Genomic DNA, 18,063 nt, shown 5'->3' with positions numbered 1-18,063 from the left:
AGCCACGATTATTTTCGCTTGTGTGCAACGGATGGGAACAACTCTTCTGTTCTGTCTGGTAATAACAGGTTTAAAATCCTCATGTTAACAAACCAAACGTCTGCCTAATGTCTCATTGGTCATCTGACGGACAGAAAAACTAAGCAGCACACGTCCGTGTGAGTAAAAAGAGATTTTTAAAGAGTGTTTGAGTATAGTACATTCAGACTTACTGGTTCAGAAAGGAAAACAGATATCGCATGACCACGAGAACTGATCTGGGCACAGTCAGGAGGATCTTACGAATATATAGCGCTCTCTCATACAGGTTGTCTATTCCTAAAAAGAGAAAGAAAAACAAAGCAAAACAAGAATTACTATCGCTATGCCGTAATCTTTCATTGTTTTTAAAGGGACAGTTTCCCCAAAATTGTTTTTTTTGTCTTCATTTCACTGTTTTAGGGGGATTAAAGCTTAGTACAAAGATCTGGCATCCCGCATGCGTGGGCAAAAGTTCCTCTCGTCTTCCTGCAAATCGACCAAGTACTCAATGGGAGTCATGTCCCGTCTTGAAAGATGGCTTACTGTACATCTTAGCGTTTTGCATTTACCTTCGGTAGTCAGCATTCAGAATGTTTTCATAATAGTGTACTACCAACCAACTCAATGCCATTCCTGCTAATACTTGTTCTGTATCCCAAAATGCAATATATCATCTTTCTGTTGAATTGTTGAAAGTTGAGACTGTGGTTTTAAATGTCATAGGGCTATGTTAACAGTGTTGCCTTTTTACAATGAAGGACACAAATGTAAATATTTATACTTAATGTGTTAAAAATGACCAATACCGCCAAGCACCATGAATTAAACATACTGTTAACCGTGAAGACGTCATGTCACAAGAGTAACACATTGTTAATTGAGATGCTTACCAATGGATACTGAACAGTTACACAAATACAGTAGTTTAAAAAGCAGCACAGTAAGCAGTATATATAGTGTATACTGCTTATCACGCCACCCCAAAAATAGCTTCAGATAAACAGCTACATCTTAACCTCATCTGATCCTGTGTGTTGTCTCTGGGTTTCCTTCACAAGACACAAGATAAGCCTCTACATAACAGAACTACAAACTTACGCGAGCTGCTCTCATGTACACCTGCTTTAGCGCACCCAGATCCGCGATTTCATCTGATGGCGGCTTAAAATAGCCGTGTCACCATCAGAAAAAATAGATCTGGGAATATGCTATGCTGGATATTCGTCCTACATAAGCACAAAACTTGGTTTCAAACACAAACACCAAGCAATATAAAAACAGAGAAGATCCATTTCTCAAGCGTACTGATCTTTACACTAGGTATCAAAAAGAATAAACCAGCACGCCCTTTTCACCAAATATACTCAAAGTTGTATCCAAAGATAAGATTTTGATTCTAGTTCAATGATGCTGGGGACCCATCGGGGGGAGTTTGCTTTAACAATACAAATGGATCTCTACTTCTTAATACCAGGTGTAAATAGGTCTCCAACAGCGCAGTGCACAAACAACTCTGGCCTATATAGAGCTGCCGGGGATAAAGCAGGGTAAATGACAGGGAAAAGAGAGAGAATGTATGTGTGGTATGCCGGGGTGAGCCGTGCGTAAACGTAAACAGCAGGCAATCCCCATTAGTCACACACTATGAAGTGTCAGTTATCCAGCACACAGGCACAGGGCCGCACTTTGGTGGGGTATGCATGCACACACGCCTGGACATTCCTCCCTCTGTAGAGGCAAACAAGCCCCACCAAACCGACACATGTCTGCACATGTGATTTCAGGGCAACCGCTGCTAGCAGTGGGTTTCAGGTATGACAAAAATGTCTTTGACCGTACATTTTGAGAGGACCCATTTTGTTAATAAATAGCATTTCAAAGGAGTCATATATGAAGGCAAATGTACGAAAGAGGTGGAAGTCAACTGGGGTGTTGTTTGGCTACCAACATTCTTCAAAATATCTTCTTTTGTGTTCTGCAGAAAAGTAAATAATGCAAACTCTTTAATTTTGGGGTGAACTAGGTCCTTAAAGTAAAACCGGCACATCTAACCCCGCTATGCCCTATTGCTTTTCTTCCCTAATCCCAGCTGTACATCTAAACCATCCCACAAATCCAGCATAAAAGATTCAGCTTCATGCTCTTATACTGCACTCATTCTGTGCTGCGTACCATCACTGTGAAAGTGATAATGCACACTTTCTGATCTCTTCTGAAGTCAAACAAAGTTGCATTCACAACCGTTAAAGAGCCATCTGAAGCTCGGATGCGTCATGCTGTCGTGAAACACACACCACGCTGTAATAGAATATGTGTACGGCTATCTCTGCCGGCCCGAGGCGATGGATGCCTTGTCCCACGCTAAAGAACGTTACTGTGCCACTGTCGGTGGCAAATGACTGAGGTCTTTTTATCCGAGAGTACTCGATCATAGTTCAAACCACTGTGAATTATCACTGAGAATCAATGATAGATTTACAGCTGCAGGTCAGTAGACATTTAATCACGCCATGCAGTTCGCAGACACTTGCTGGCAAACAAACAGACATTCATACGCACACGCTTACACCCCCCCCCAAAAGAGGGCACTTACTGATACAGGAAATGAGATCAGTGAATCTCTCCTTTGGAAAGAGAGGGTTCTCCAAACCTCGGAAGTAGAGTTTAAGAACACCTGCCACCGAGTTTATATCATGATTATTCTCCTCGTCTGTCAAGGGGTCGTTACCTAGGAGACAAATCGTGTGAATTTAAGGGTCATAGCCCCCATAGAAATAACCCCCATATAAACTGACCGATATTACATTGAAAAATCAACAAAAACGTTTTTTTAAATCGCAAAAAATGAAATTTACCCCGAAATTTATTTGATTGTCACCCAACAAAATGACAAGATTTACATTTTATTAACAATTACATTCAGTACACATAAGTTAATGTTTATAACTATAAATCAAATACCAAACTTGCAAATTTGCTTTCTGACGTCATAAAAAGCAGCTTTAATACACACACACACACACACATTTCTAGTTTATTAGCTCCGTGGTGACAGTCCATAGGCGTAATGATTTTTGAACGGCACAAACTGTATATTTTATCCCTTAACCTAAAGATCATAGAAAACATTTAGCATTTTTAGATTTTAAATAAGTATTGTTTTGTACAATTTATAATCTTTTTTTCCCATGGGGACCTCAACTTGGTCCCCACGTTGGCACGAGTCTATGAATTGGTGTGCATTCAGGTTTGGATCCCCACCGGGATATAAAAAAACAAGGCCACACACCTCTCTCAAATGAGTTCTTAATATCGTTGACTTCAAGATGAGATCCAGAAACTCTGAATATGCCTTGATGCTGGAGGCCTAAGAGAAAGAAACAAAGATTGTGATGTAAGATTTAAAGTAAGATCTATTTGCTGGAAAGAAAAGACTGGTCAATAGCGACTACTGTCAAATCCCAAACTGAAAAGCTGAGCGCTGTGCTTCAGAAAACGTTTCTTTTTCTAATTAAAGATAATGAATGAAGCGGAGGGAACTCAATCAGCTTCTACAAAAACATCCGTCAATCTGGATTAGCTTTTAATAGAAAGCTTGGCTAAGGGTCAGAACAGATTAATTAAAAACGTCTCTACTGTACCGCTCCAGAAGGACGACCACACACAGGGAACTTTGCATACTAATGATAGCCGCATAAGATCTACGGTCTTTGGCACAGTTTACACGGTCATAAAGACTTCTCTGGACTTGACATTCTTTGATATTGGCTGGGAAACACAACATCTTAAAGCACTGAACTCAGAATAGTTCAAAAGCAAATCTCTGCGTGGCCTTAAAGGACACAAAGAAAACATCACCTGCTCAGAGTCTTAAGCTCTATGGGGTTGGATCGGCCACGAATTATGGATAACCAAACTAACAGCAGCTGGGGGTCACTTGGTGAAATTTTGTTAAAACATTTTGATCAAAAGAGGCATGTCTGAATGTTTGAATTACTGTGCCTCGTGCCACAAAATGTAACGCATATTCCTTTCTTTCATTACAAAACATTATTGTTTTTATTTATTACAATTTTATTTAAAAAAAAGGCATTTTTGAAATGGGTGACCAAATAATATAATAATAAAGAAAAAAGCAGCCAATAAGAACACAAAACAATCAACTTTTGTGTAACTTAGATGAGTTTATCAGAAGACCTTCAAAACAAAAGCTGGACTGTTAAATCTTTTTTGTGATTATCTGGCGCTTTAATATCATTTGGGAGTTGTTCTATTGAATTATGAGTATTTGATGGTGAATTACAATATAACTTACCATATAGGTTGATGAATCGAATACAGCTTTCAACAACCCTTGGTATCGCTTGTCCAGAATCCTTAAAATAAGAACAAGATCCGGACATGAAAATGAGGTCTACACTCAATTGACATTTCTACAAACATTTACATTTGACACCCCGGGTGTCAGAGATGAAAGAAAGAGTAGTTTTCATGGCATTTTAAGTAAATAAATGAAAACTTAATTTTATGTTTTAACATTAATCGAATAGATCACATGCTATAGATTGATAAACAAATGTTGGCTACTGTTGAACGCTAAACCTGTACATGACTGAAATGCTTTTGTTAATCCAGCTATGTGAATCCTGTCTGTCACTTGAAGCTGTTTGTACTGTGTTTGGCAGTGCTCTATCTCGCAAGCATTTAAAGCACCGTTATCTGCTTTTAACCCAGGGAATGTGCCAAGCCTGAACTCCGTGTCAGTGCCAGGAACAGAGGCGCTTCTCACAGGAGACACATTTCCCAGCTATGCTTGGTACAATATACAAGATGTGCTGAAATGAACACTTTTAAATATTGAAACATCTGCAACAAAATAACTACAGGACAATAAAAATCAGGGCCTGTATTCACAAAACATCTTAATGCTTGCTGATTTAGAAGAAACTCTTAAAAATAATGGCCGTGTCTGTCCTACTTTAAGGAATCCAGGCCCTGCATCTGATCTCATTTTTCTATCATCTAAATATGACTATATTTACTTTATAAATTTTGTTTCTTGCCTTTTAAATGTATTTTATTTTATAAGCCTAAAAACTTTTTTGTGATATCGATGGCTTTATTCATTTTCAAATAAATAAATAATGCTTTCAAATGCATCGGAGTAAAAAAATATTTTCTAGTAATTATGAGAATAGGGAGGCAGAGAGACAGAGAGTTTGTAACCTTTGCAGGTTTTTGAGCCAATTCAAATTATTTAAATAAATCTGCAGTCAATCATTTCTTTAGAATTTTAAAATAAATGATTTACAATATTATAATATACGTAGTATTAATGCAATATTATAAATCATGGTTTTTAATATCACCGTCAATACAGTTGTGAAACTATTAATGGAAAGCCAAGAAAAACATTCTCTCATCTCTGACACACACACTTCAGAATCCCAAAGCAACAGGCAAAGGTGATTGGAGGTTGTACTACAGGAAGCTTAGACATGCAGCAACGAGCCAATCAGAACAAGCCGACTGTTTCTGTACCTGATGTCTCGCGTGAGAGTTCCGTCGTCCGCGGCTATAAGATGAGAACAGCAGAATGTGAGAGAAAACAGAGCCGGATGGTGAGAACAGAGCAGAACAGAAAGAAAGAGGCGATTTCCATGTTATTTGGTCCCAGCACTAAAAGCCACCAACAACAGCCTACAACATCATGATTAGTCCTCCAATGACATCACAGAGAGAAAAAAGAGGGGTGTGCTGATACAGAACTCTCTTCTTTTCCCATAACTTTCATCACAAACACTCGTTTTAAGCCCATGGATCTAACATTTTCTTGGATGCATTCCTCCCGTCATTTGCTCACTCTTGTGTCATCCCCAATAACTTAGACAACCAAATAAAACGGTGACATGAGAGTGAGTTAAAAAAGTATGTTTTTTTTAGGTGAACTGTTCCTTCAAGAGGCTTTATCAGTTGCCCAAAGGTAACTGTGTGATGCCTCAAGAGCTCCTAATCTCGTTCATCTCACTTTTCGCACACACACACACACTCCCTCCGTTTCTGCTCTGTTTAAAGACGATCCCCAGCCATAATGATCTGTCGAGTAGAAGCAAGTAGCTGTGGATCATTACGGCTTCAAGCGGCGGTATTCAACGCAGGTAGCACATCACCCAAAGCTTATAGTACCTTAACAAATGACTCCAAATTGCCATTAAATAGCTTAACGTTAAAAACAGAGCGTGGCCTGGGCCTCTGAGTGCCAAATGGTTTAGGAGGAAGGCTGGGAGGCCTATGGAAAGATATTCACATGTTCAATCTTGAAAATCTGTGTAACTCACTGAAAAGAGAGCTAAGCTTCTTTGACATATGTGAAAATCTTCAAAAGCATGAAGCAGAATAAAAACCTATTTTATATTCATGACAAACATCAGTGATGAGGTAATTTCACACAGTTTATAGGAAATTTCTATAAAGTGGTGGACATGGGATTTAAAGTTATCTAGGGGAGGCTGTAAGCTCTTATCGTGCTTGGCTCGGTGGTCAGCACACACCGATGTCCTGTTCATAACCCTCACTTCCATCGCACATCAAAGGCCATGGAAATGCCAGATCTGCTGGGAACAGCAGGCGGAAGGTGCGCGAGAGATGTTCAGACACGAAATCTTGGACTGGGTTTGGGGTGCTGAAGCTATAAAAGACTATATCCCATGGGATTGTAGTTCATTCATTTAAAGTTCAGTTTAAAGCGATAGTTCACCCAAAAATGCACTCATCAAGTCTGTATGACGTTCCTTCTTCAGGGGAACATAAAAGAAGATATTTTTTAAGAAAGTTGGCAACCGAACAGCGCCGGGAACCCATTCACTTCTATTGTCAATGGGAGCCGTTTAACAACATTCTTCAAAATATCTTTTGTGTTCTGCAGAAGAAAGAAAGTCAAACAGGTTTGAAATGACAAGAGGTCGAGTAAATGGTGACAGAATCTTCATTTTTGGGTGAACTGTCACTTTAATATCATAATGCAGGTTTTTCATATAAACATTTATATTTGGTCATTTAGCAGATGCTTTTATCCTAAAGCGACTTACAAAGAATTCAGGGAGCAATAAGCGATATGACAACTAAACGTGCATTTTGGGAAAAGATGTTCAGAATTTAATGAGTAAGCACCACTTTCAACATAAAGAATTTAGATGAATATGACTTCTACATTCCCCAGTAGGAAACAACTTACAAATTGTGACCAGTAGGGAGAAGTCAAATCTAAAGAATGCGACGGGTGCAAAGGATTATGGGGAGGAGCCCTGGGGAACCGTCATGGCCGGATGGACATATGGTAAATTATGGCAGAATGAAGTCACAAGCATCTGTTCTACTGTTTGGTCCTCTCGTGCATTTCTTTTATCTTATTAACTTTCATGTCTACTTTCTGACGCGTTTGTTCTGTTGGAAATACAGTATATATTATATTTATCTATAAAAGGTAAACTAGCACTTAAAAAAAGCAATAAATAACAAATAAAAATACAAATTACAAAAAATATGATTAGTATTATTAGTACTATTCATTTAGTGTAGTCATATCATGTATGAAAATGTTCGAATGTCATTGTCTTCAATGCTTTCAAGGGTACGCCACTTAAAAATGTATGTCACGTGACTCATCAAACATTTTGATTAAAACAATATGACTGTGATAAGAATAAGAATGAAACAAAAATGATGTAGCCTACCTTGTGGTTGCATACTCAGGCCGGTACCCTGTGAGAGAGAGAGAGAGAGAGAGACAGATAATGTGTGAATGAGGTATTCCTGGGGAAGTTTTGTTTATGCTTGGTAAAGCACATGCAGAAAGCCATCTGTCCAGAGCTGGACATTCACACGTACACAAAACACAGAAATTCTACATGTCCATACCGCTACGACGACCCCCGGGTAGTTTGTTATAAGTACCTGTTCGGCTATACAAATATTTAATCCAAGTTAAAAATCCAGCACGAAGACTACTGCCTATAATCTTTAAAAACAGGAAATGCAGCTCCTGACAGCTTTGTCAGGCCCACCCACACAACTCAGCAGCCCCTGACAGCAGTCTGCTGTGTTCACACTAGAAGTCAGTAACGCCCCAAGCTTCAAAACATGAAGAGGCACAATGTTAACACCTCTGAATGAACTCCTGAGATTTACAATGCTGACTGATATTATAAAAACACGCATGCAGGAAAGAAAAACACATCATGTTAACTGAATTGAAATAAATATTGTCCTGCTGCTTTTAAATAGTGTATACATTGGGCATGAAAAGACACATTTTGGTAAAAAGGCTTGGTTCGATTTGTTTTATATAATGCATGGAAATACTTTCTGGGGCCACTATATACTCTTTTATTTATTCTATGCATGGGGTACTACATTATTTACCCAACATTTACAGAACCATAGAAAAGCAAACAGTACCGTCCCCAAGAGCTCTCTTCAGTAGATCATGTTTAGCCTGGAGTTTGGTGATGAGATTGCTGCCCTCCAGATACTCGCGAAATTTCTGTAAGAAGGTCAAAAGCGAGACCACCATGAAACCAATAAAATTTGACAGCTGACTGGTTCACGTCTGTGTTAGACAAACCCCTCAAAGACCATGAGGGAAATACCTGTGGTGTATTTGATCAACAACAAGCCATTTTTCGAGAATTATTTTTTTACTTGCAGCTGGAAATACAAATTTTACATAAGTGACCGATTCATGAATTCACCATAAAATAGAACTGCTCTGTCTCCTGCTGGTTGGCACGTCTTTTGGCAATGCTCGGCTTGCTGAGGTAGGTCTCTGACACGGTGGACTTGACCGATTCAGTGGAGCGGCTGTGATGGAAACATTCCGACACGTCGTAGTCCTCGATGGTCACCATGTCCTGGATGGTAGTGAGAGTGGCTTCTGACGTCTTCTTGATCTGAAATGGGACAAGGCCATGGTCAGTAAGTTTGTTCAGTCGTAATGCATAAATTAAAACAAGTTCCTGTAGTTCATCTGGTAGAAGAAGGTTAAAGGTGTGATCTCCAGGACACACAAACTGATACAATGTACACTGAATGCAGTTCAAGCGTGTTAAGATAAGTGTCTGTCAACTGTAAACACTTGCTTGGGATTAACACACCTGCTCCACGACTAACAGTTAACCTATCACAGAAACAATCCCTAAGAGATGCTTTGCTTCGACGGCGCAATGCATCACCTGGGATCCAAAACATTCAACCTTTCTTGCAGTTCCGATACACACAAAATGTAAAAACCCATGAATCAATTTTGGGGAAATACCGGAAGAAAATTCACTACCTGACATACGAACTGGGAATTATAGCAGACCTTGAGCACGATACCAGACCAAACAAATCAATTTACAGCGAAGGGAGTGGAGGATGACTGGAGGAAACGGCATTCATTTAATGGTCTTGCAGATTCATTTTGCTTTTCTGTGTCAGACATGCATGATATATGTGTATTAGCACAGACTGGGAGGATGATTAACTATATTTTCATTACATAGTTATGGGTATAACAAAGGTTTGAGAATAAAATAAAATTTTAAATTTTTTATATTTAATATCTATTCAATTAAACAACTCAAACGGGTTTAGCAGCAGAAAAACTGACAAGGTCATGGCGAGGATGCAGAAGCAGAAATCGTGTGCAATAGCTCGGTTCACAAATGTCTCTCACGCTCTCGCTATCTAAGAGAGAGCACTTATTTTGTTGGCACAAACACTGCAACCTTGCCCTTGAGAAAAAAACTAACAAACACAAGTTCACACAATCACACAGTATCATAATCGTGTCTTTTTACAAACACGGAGAGCATGTGCCATTGCCCACTGGTTCAGGCTGAATCATCTCTTAAATCAACGGAAGATGACATTCCAGTGTATGGAAACCATGAGCCACACCTCACAGTAATGGGTCCAGTTCACATCTGTGATTTATCGGCCTGTCGTGGGCTTTGATACATAAAGCGAATGACAGGTTTAAGCCTGTCTTTCGTCTTTAATCTCTCTGTGGTTTGACTTTGGTGAAGTGTTTTATAGAGGATGTACCGCACCTGTCTGTCGGATGTGATTTGCTGGGAAAGTGAGCTTTAGCTGTGCCTTTACAAAAGCGGACAGGTTTCACTGCGGTAAGAGGAGGAAGAGAAACTTGTCTAAGAAGACAAATGTGATGACTTAATAAAAGAGGACTTAATAAAAAAATAAACGTTTCAAAACTTCAATACAGCTTGAAGCGATTTTTTTCTAAAACCTTACGGGATTAAAGACATTAATTGACATGAAGGCATGACAACATTGGTGTTTCAATTTTTGGGTAAACGGTTTCTTTAAAGGTGTAATTTTTGGGATGATCTGTTGATAGAAATGCAATATAATATATCTAACTATGTCTTCAGAGGTGTATAAAGACCTTACACAATGAAGCGTTATGTTTTTATCACCTGAAAATTCGATATTTTGATCTACATACAGCAATGTCAGCCATCGTAGTGTTTCGATCGGTGGGGTGGAGTGAGCGGTTGGTTGCAATTCGTAACCATGCCGCTAGATATTACTGGACCTTAAAAAAATTACAATCATCACTCACTTTATTAATTTTAGTAAAAACGGTTATCTTGTCAGTTCAGAACTTTTGTTTTTAAGTTCACTTTAGCATGTTTATAAGGCAAATATTGTTTACAGCCAATGAATGTGTCATAATCTGCTGCCATTGAACTTCAACACCTTGGGCCCTATTTTCATGATCTAGGTGCACTCAGGGCGTCTCCGAAACCACTTTTGCTAGTTTAAAGGCGGGGAAACGGTCAGGCCCGCCTGGTCTAAATGGATTGTCCCGATTCTCTTCATGAGTAATGGGTGTTTTTTATGCGTAAAGTGCAAAAAACCAATCAGAGTGTCATCTTCCATTCCCTTTAAGAGCCAGTTGTGCTCACGCTATTTACACGGTTGAATTCGGAAAAGCAGACACATCTCCAGAAAGATTAAAGCGCGAAAGTAGACCATCTACAGGACAAGTCAGATTTGTATCTTTATGTCCACAATAATAATAATCTTTTACATTGTAATTCATTTTTATAAATATTTGGCATTATCGTGTGCTTCTGAGCGTCCCTCTGTGTAGAATGTACGAGCGCTGTGCACCCGCCTATAGGCGCATATTCCTAACGAACTCTTTAAATAACTAAAACAATATTGCGCCATCGACTTTACACTAGGTTTGCGTAGGCGGCGCAGTCTATTTTAATTTCCACAAAATAGCAACGAGCCAACAATGCGCCTGAGGACGCCTCTTTTTGGACCAACACGCCAGCGCCAATGCATTTGCTATTTAAACAACGTGTCGCAGGTTGTGAAAATGAAATCTGCGTCGGGCTGAAACTAGCAAAACACTTGCGGGCTGTGCCTTGAGCCGGGTGTGCGAAAGGGCCCATTATTTCAAAACACGCAATCGATCATCTAAACACATCTAAAAATGTACATTTTGGGACCTTCGGAATGAACCCTTGCAACTCAATTTTTGATTTCTTGCTTTTTTATAAATCATTACTATTGGTCACCCTTAATGTTTGTCTGTGGACTTTGCAAAGAACTTTCAAAATAGTACAAATGCAGTAATGAAAATTTATTTTTTATTTCCTGTAAAGTGGCAGTTTAAAAGATACAAGCTTTGTGATGATTTTCTGACCTTGTCGGGAGTTTGTGCTTGCTTTTAAAACATTAATCAAATTCGATTAATCGTAAATTTGTTATCTCCTTCGGCAAAGAAGCAATAATGCGACGACATTTTTGTCCTATGAGAGCCGCTGTAGTGCTTCGGATAGGGGTGGAGTGAGCCCATAGTTGCAATTCTCAACACCAATTTTTTGTTTATTTCTATAACACCTAGTAGTGTTTTGACCATGGGATCAGTATGCCCGAGTAAACAGACTGAAATTGGTAATAAAAACATTTATAGCTCTTTGGCAATCAGTATTAACAACAACCGAGGGGCTGACAACCACCGCAAAAGCAGTGGAGAGAGTCTTTCCCAGACAAGCAGTGATTCACACAGCAGTTGAAGCACGACTGAAGTTTTTGATGTTTCTCCCCGAGGTTTATCTCCATCAAAACAAACAGACACTTCCTACAGAGAACTGCACATTTCCTTAGCGGGGATTCAGTGTGTGATGTGAACAGAATAAGTATTGGATAAAGAAAAGAGGGCGAAAGAACGAGGCAGAATCGGACAGAGAGATGTAAATGAAAAGCGGGAGAGATAACGCTTGTCAGATCTGCTATGAGACCTTCAATCTCATTCTAATCTCTACCGCAAACCCTATTTACATGATTCAATTATGAGCCGTGGAGGAGAGATGGAAATGGAAGGATTGACAGCTGGGTAATTACGTTTGAAACGAAAGACTTATTCTTCCTTTGTGCGCAGCAAAGGTGTGTTTGAGGCCCAAGGCAAAGCCTGGCAGGATGAGTGGATAGTTGGATAATGCATAAAGTATTCATCACTCCTCTCTTCTTTCCTTTTCATCCAATGCAGTGAAGGTTCAAGGAAACGACTGTACAAATCTTTAGTGCAGTATGTTTTGTATCCTGTAACGCTTCTCACAGACCTTGAGGCTGATGTTGCGTGTTTTAAGCCATCTGGAGAAACCAGGAAGTGCCATGACCTCATTTCCTCCTGTCATGTGCTTACATTTCCTTTCAGCATTCCATTCACGACTACAGTATGTACAGTATACATGACAAACTGTGACAATTAAATAGCCAATATTTGGCTTATGCTTAAAATGTCCTTACTAGCTGAACATAGTGTCATTTGGTCAACAAGCAGAAAGTGGCCACTGCTTCTTTATAGATATTTTTGTTTTCAAAATCTACTGCCTAGGGAAACCAAAATGTGTCCGTTTTCAAAAGATTTAGTGCATGAATTGCTTTTTTCCAAAAGTGTAAAATGTTTGTTTATTTACAGTAGATGTTTGTAGTTGCCATCATTAAAATGCATTGTTTTTTAGGAGAAAGATACATCATTAGCTTCTTGAAAATGCTGAACAAAAACAATATATAGAAACATTAATAGAAAAGCGATTCAAAAACTAATAAAGGATGATATATAATGAGTAATAACTTTATTACTAAAGACATTTTTGTTATAGTCAAATTAAAACAAAATTACACACAGTATAAGTATACGAAGATGAACAGAAAGATCATTGATTGATGGAAAGTTTTCATCCTAAACTATAAATCAAAGATTTAAGGAGACAGAGATAACATCTACGGTCATTCAGTGCCATATCTGATTTTTGTGTGTGCCCTCTATTAAAAGGAGAACAAAAAAAATAAAAAACACACGCTACAACAACGTAACAGGAAGCAGATAAGAGACGAGGGCAGATGTAAGACACTCGTTTGTCTGGGATAGACAAGATAACGCCAAGGAATCAAGGCAGATTTCTCCATCTTTCTGACAGAGCGTTTTTTATCCGGACATTTGGCTTACAGGCTGATTAAAATGTTGCACCCTTGGACGAGGCACAGATAATAAAATGTGAAAAAGACAGACGCGGTCTGAAAGACGGAAAAAGGAGATTGTGTTTTTGGAGAGATGCCTCTCTGTGCGTCACTGGGGTTATCTGGAGGACAGCAAAATTCTGCAGGGAGGAAAACTATTTTTTTGCAAGTCCTTCGAAAGCCTCTTTACCATCAGCTCCTGCCAACTCAATTAAGCAAACACAGCGCAAAGCTGCCTCGCACTAATGCAACAGGAAGATATGGGATGTGTATTCCTGGATTTGTCTAACTTATTAAACAAGATTTTCAAATTCAATTACGCAGCTGAATGTTCTGAAATCAGCTGAAGGTATTTTGCCCTTGGCTGCCGTATGATGCTTTTGACATGGAGCAGGAGTGTCTAAAATAATGATTTACTGGGAAAATCTCAACTTTAGTTTTGTGTCTTTAAATGATTTGAAAGGAACAGCAGTGTGGGTGAGCGTTCTGAGAAACCTTCTTGTACTAAAGAAGCCATTGTTTGAAGTAATTTTGAACTTTATGAATAACTGTATAAAAAAAGAAATATCAGAGTCCAATGTGGTACATTCATGGTCTACTATTGTATTACGGTCTACTGCGGTATAACATATAGTTACATTTACATTTTGTAGATGGGAGCGCATTTCAAAAATTTTTTATCTTTAAATACACACAAACATACCAAAGTGAGCTACGTAAACATATAACTCTCATATATCTCTGATAACACACAAAATGATGTTAGTCTAATAGCTCTTCCTGTATAAGTGGGTGGTCCTTGGACTTAAAATATTTACACCGGATGAATATTGACCAGACTCCCAAAGTCAAGATCTGGCTAAGGTGGCCTTACCTCTTCATTCTCGATATTTAGCGTGGCCAGGCGAGATTGAAGCTGCTGGAACCTCAGCAGGAGCTCAGCCTGCATGGGAGGCTGCGCTGTGATCTGACACACCTGAAAAACAAAACACTTTCCGATTATTCTCCTCCACAGCCCCATCAGTCCCTTTGAGAGCGTAATAACATCTATTTGGATAGATGCACCATTCGAAAATCTAGAGGAAGGAATCTTTATAAAGCAATGGTCCAGTTGTTTAACTGAAAGAGAACAAACGCACAGCCACAAAACAACAGGTTGTAAACCATGCGCAGACGTGATATCAGTGGCGAAATGGCCAATTAGGGAGCATAAATCCAATAAAGACTGTCGAGGGTGAGAAATGCAATATGATTTGCTCCTAGCACTCGGCAAAAGCCTGGCAACTGAGATACAATAAAATAGGATATGAAGCAATCCTCACCACACTGAATTCAAAATATCATTAAAACGCTTTTACACTCCGTGTCCAGTATGACCTCATACTTTTCATGGTGAGACGAGATTAACGTTGAGGGTAATGGACGGGCCATAGCAGGCACATGTGCTCATCACCCTCTGTGTTTAAATGAAATGTAACATAAACCTCTATGTTATCTTGAATGTTGCATTTAGGATTGTAGGACCTATTTTCAAGATACAAATGTAATTGTTATAAGGGAAAACAACAGCAAAAATATTGGTAAGTATTGGAAAAATATATTTTTAAACTGCTGTGATATTAGTTTGTTTGTCTCTTTCAAACTCCATCACATTTCATCTTATTTATAAAATATACAGAAATGGGCATAACACCTAAAAACTTTACATATAATAACTTTATCCTAAAACTAAGAGTGTGTAAACAGTTTGACTATCTTCCGCAGAACACAAAAGATTATATTTTGAAGAATGTTGTTAACTGGCAACCATTCACTTGCATTGGTTTTGTGTCCATTCAATTGAAGTGAACGGGTGCTGCCGCTGTTCGGTTAGAAAGCCGAATTAATAAAGGTTAAAGGTACTGTATAAACATAAATAAACTCGGGGTGTCAATGTGGTTGCTATTGTGTGTGTGCGTGCATGTGTCAAAACATATACGCTGGTCTTTGTTTAAATCTGACCTCATCTCCCATATGTGGCTGGAACTCAAATTTGACGGGTGGGCAGAAGGCAGTAGGGAACATTTCCATGAAGCGCTGGCGGTCACTGCGGGGGTCCAGACTGTCCACTGCATTCTCGATGATGTCCAGGCCCTCGTGTCGAGATGTCTCCAGGTTATATTCCGCTGAGAGGTACGTCCGCAAAGCCCGATTCAGAGAGGCATGATATCCCAGATCACAACACTACACAGAAAGTGACACAAAGTGTTACGTGTTAGATACCTACTGTACCAGAGAACGATTTCATAAACCTACCACATGGGTAACAGGTCACATCTCAATCATCAGGATCAAGTCTTACTCGCAGCAAATATCTGACATTCTAAACACATTAACACAAACAGCACAGCCTGACACGTCACACTTTCAACAACTGTGACTCTGAGAATATTTGTCTCTAAGATGACCTAATACATACTGTGGTCTATGAGCTGGCTTTATATGGCCTCGATCTTCAAGGCCTGTGCCAAACACCCGGTAGCCCAGTTGATACAGGCTGATCGTAGCAGATGTTCTGATTCCGACTCAGAGCAGAGAATAAAATGAGGTGTCATGGATAATAAAATACGGAGGAGAAATAGGTCGTCCTTGAAGAGGTTATTTAAGATGTGCTTGTCATGGGAAGAGCTGCTAGGCTCCCAAAGCGTAAAGCCAACTGCTTTCCATCTTATTTAATAATCATGTTGGTCAGTCCATCTGCTTTCAGATCGTTTTAAGAGTTTTGATGCCGAGGATGATAACGGAATCAAATGGATCCAGCTTTCAGTCCATGTTGGAGAGGGAATTTAATACTTTTTCCCTCTCTCATCCTCTTCGTCTGACTATCTCTTCGGCTCTTGTTAATCTCTCTCTCTCTCTCTCTCTCTCTCTCTCTCTCTCTCTCTCTCGCGTGCCCGCTTTCCTTCTCTTATTCTGGTGAGACGGCATAAAACAGGAAGAGGTGAAGTAAACATCATTCCGGCTCATGTCTGCCTCACTTCAGAGAAGTAGCACCGTCTCAAACCCTGAAGAGCATCTTCGAATGGAGAATCTTTTCTTTAAAAATCTTAAAGTTTCAGTTTATTGAACATCTGCCGTCCTGCCATTACAAACACCACACACTAAAATGCTCAAAGCATTTCTTGTATTGCTTATAAAAATTCATGGTCCCATTAAAATATATAAAATATAAAATACTCCAAAAGAGTACTGGTTTTGTTTCACAGTTTGGTTTAGCATATATGAATGTTTGGAGAAAAAAGACTTAGTATGAGAATACATATTACTGAGACAAGGTCAACTTATTTCTCGTCCAATGAAATAGCTGAATAACTGACTGTGCACACACACGGGCCGAAAGCTCCGTGTCCTTTCAGCCTCCTGCAGAGAGGCTTTTGTTTCCTACATGAAAGTAATATTTTGCTGGATGTTCAGTTTATAAATAAATGATGCTGACAGGATTTGACAATGATTTCGGACTGCAAGAGCGTGAACAAAGTCCTCAGCAGGGTGAAATGTAAAAAAAGTATTTAAAATGTTCATCTACGAGACTCTCAGGCAGCCTGAAAAGTAGGTTTTAGGGCCAGAGTCCCTTCCACTATTTTCAAAGTAAAAAAGCAATGCCACATTATCAGACTACTGGGCACCTACCTCGATACAAAACTAGTAAAACAAAAGTCTAAGACATCATAAAAAATCTAGGTTTTCAGAAGGAACTGACAAAGGTCACATTTCCTTAGTTGCAAATACGTGCAATTTTATACAACATGCTTGGTTAACGTTCTCTTTCACAAAAAGTATCCTACAAGGCTTTATAAAACATCTTAAAATAACAAGTGTACGCGTGGAGACACTAGGGCACAAAAAGTCTTGAATGTGATATAACTGTATTTTGTAAATGAATTTTCACCTGCATTTAAAATCTAAGAGCTTAAACTTAAAACCAATGTTGACAGAGCTTTTAAAGCAGACTAAAACAGGTGTGTAGATACAGTCACGCACTCGAACGGGTTAAACAGGCAGCAAGTTTATCCTATTGAGCAGATCTGAGGTCAGTCTGAAGTTCTATTTATAACCGTCCTACTTGTCATGCAAAGTTTTTTAGTCTGCAAAAGAATCACTGAACCTACTTTTCTCTCCCCAGTTACTTACATCTATTAAATCAGACAAGTCGTGAATGTAATACTTGAAGATTGAAGCATTAGAGGCTTCGAGCGTCAGCAGGTATTCGTTCCGAGCTTTGATCGACTTCAGCTTGTTCTCAGAATACTTGGCCTGCCTCTGATGAGAGAGAGAGAGATAAAAACCAAAGAAACAAAACAGACAGAATATAAGAAGACCGATCGAAATATAACAAAACAATTTTAACATTCAAGCATGCTTTAGTGTTCCCTGAAGATTTCATGTAAAAAGATTGAAAACAATCACTTCTTAAATTAAACCACAGGGATAAAAAGTTGCATGTCAATGTGAGGGAAGTAC

General features: G+C 39.1%; 1 protein-coding gene across 4 annotated transcripts in view; it reads right to left on the bottom strand.

The window, feature by feature from the left end:
• The window catches only part of srgap1a (SLIT-ROBO Rho GTPase activating protein 1a), a 72,300-nt gene that overhangs the window by 16,428 nt on the left and 37,809 nt on the right, over positions 1 to 18,063 (bottom strand). For 2 of the 4 annotated variants that reach the window (XM_079465260.1, XM_079465259.1), the window contains exons 6-16: positions 17,734 to 17,862; positions 15,565 to 15,786; positions 14,438 to 14,539; positions 8,772 to 8,969; positions 8,479 to 8,563; positions 7,755 to 7,782; positions 5,563 to 5,596; positions 4,337 to 4,397; positions 3,311 to 3,388; positions 2,615 to 2,749; positions 213 to 318 (exon numbers count right to left, since the gene is read on the bottom strand). In XM_079465260.1, the coding sequence (XP_079321386.1) occupies positions 213 to 318; positions 2,615 to 2,749; positions 3,311 to 3,388; positions 4,337 to 4,397; positions 5,563 to 5,596; positions 7,755 to 7,782; positions 8,479 to 8,563; positions 8,772 to 8,969; positions 14,438 to 14,539; positions 15,565 to 15,786; positions 17,734 to 17,862 (1,178 nt within the window). Of the gene's footprint in view, positions 1 to 212; positions 319 to 2,614; positions 2,750 to 3,310; positions 3,389 to 4,336; positions 4,398 to 5,562; positions 5,597 to 6,068; positions 6,311 to 7,754; positions 7,783 to 8,478; positions 8,564 to 8,771; positions 8,970 to 14,437; positions 14,540 to 15,564; positions 15,787 to 17,733; positions 17,863 to 18,063 lie in introns of those variants that run through there. The other 2 variants (XM_079465262.1, XM_079465261.1) reach the window with 2 other exon arrangements.

Source organism: Barbatula barbatula (genome assembly GCF_947034865.1).
Source record: "Barbatula barbatula genome assembly, chromosome: 10".
NCBI classification, from domain to species: domain Eukaryota; kingdom Metazoa; phylum Chordata; class Actinopteri; order Cypriniformes; family Nemacheilidae; genus Barbatula; species Barbatula barbatula.
This window is presented reverse-complemented; position numbering and strand designations above follow the sequence as displayed.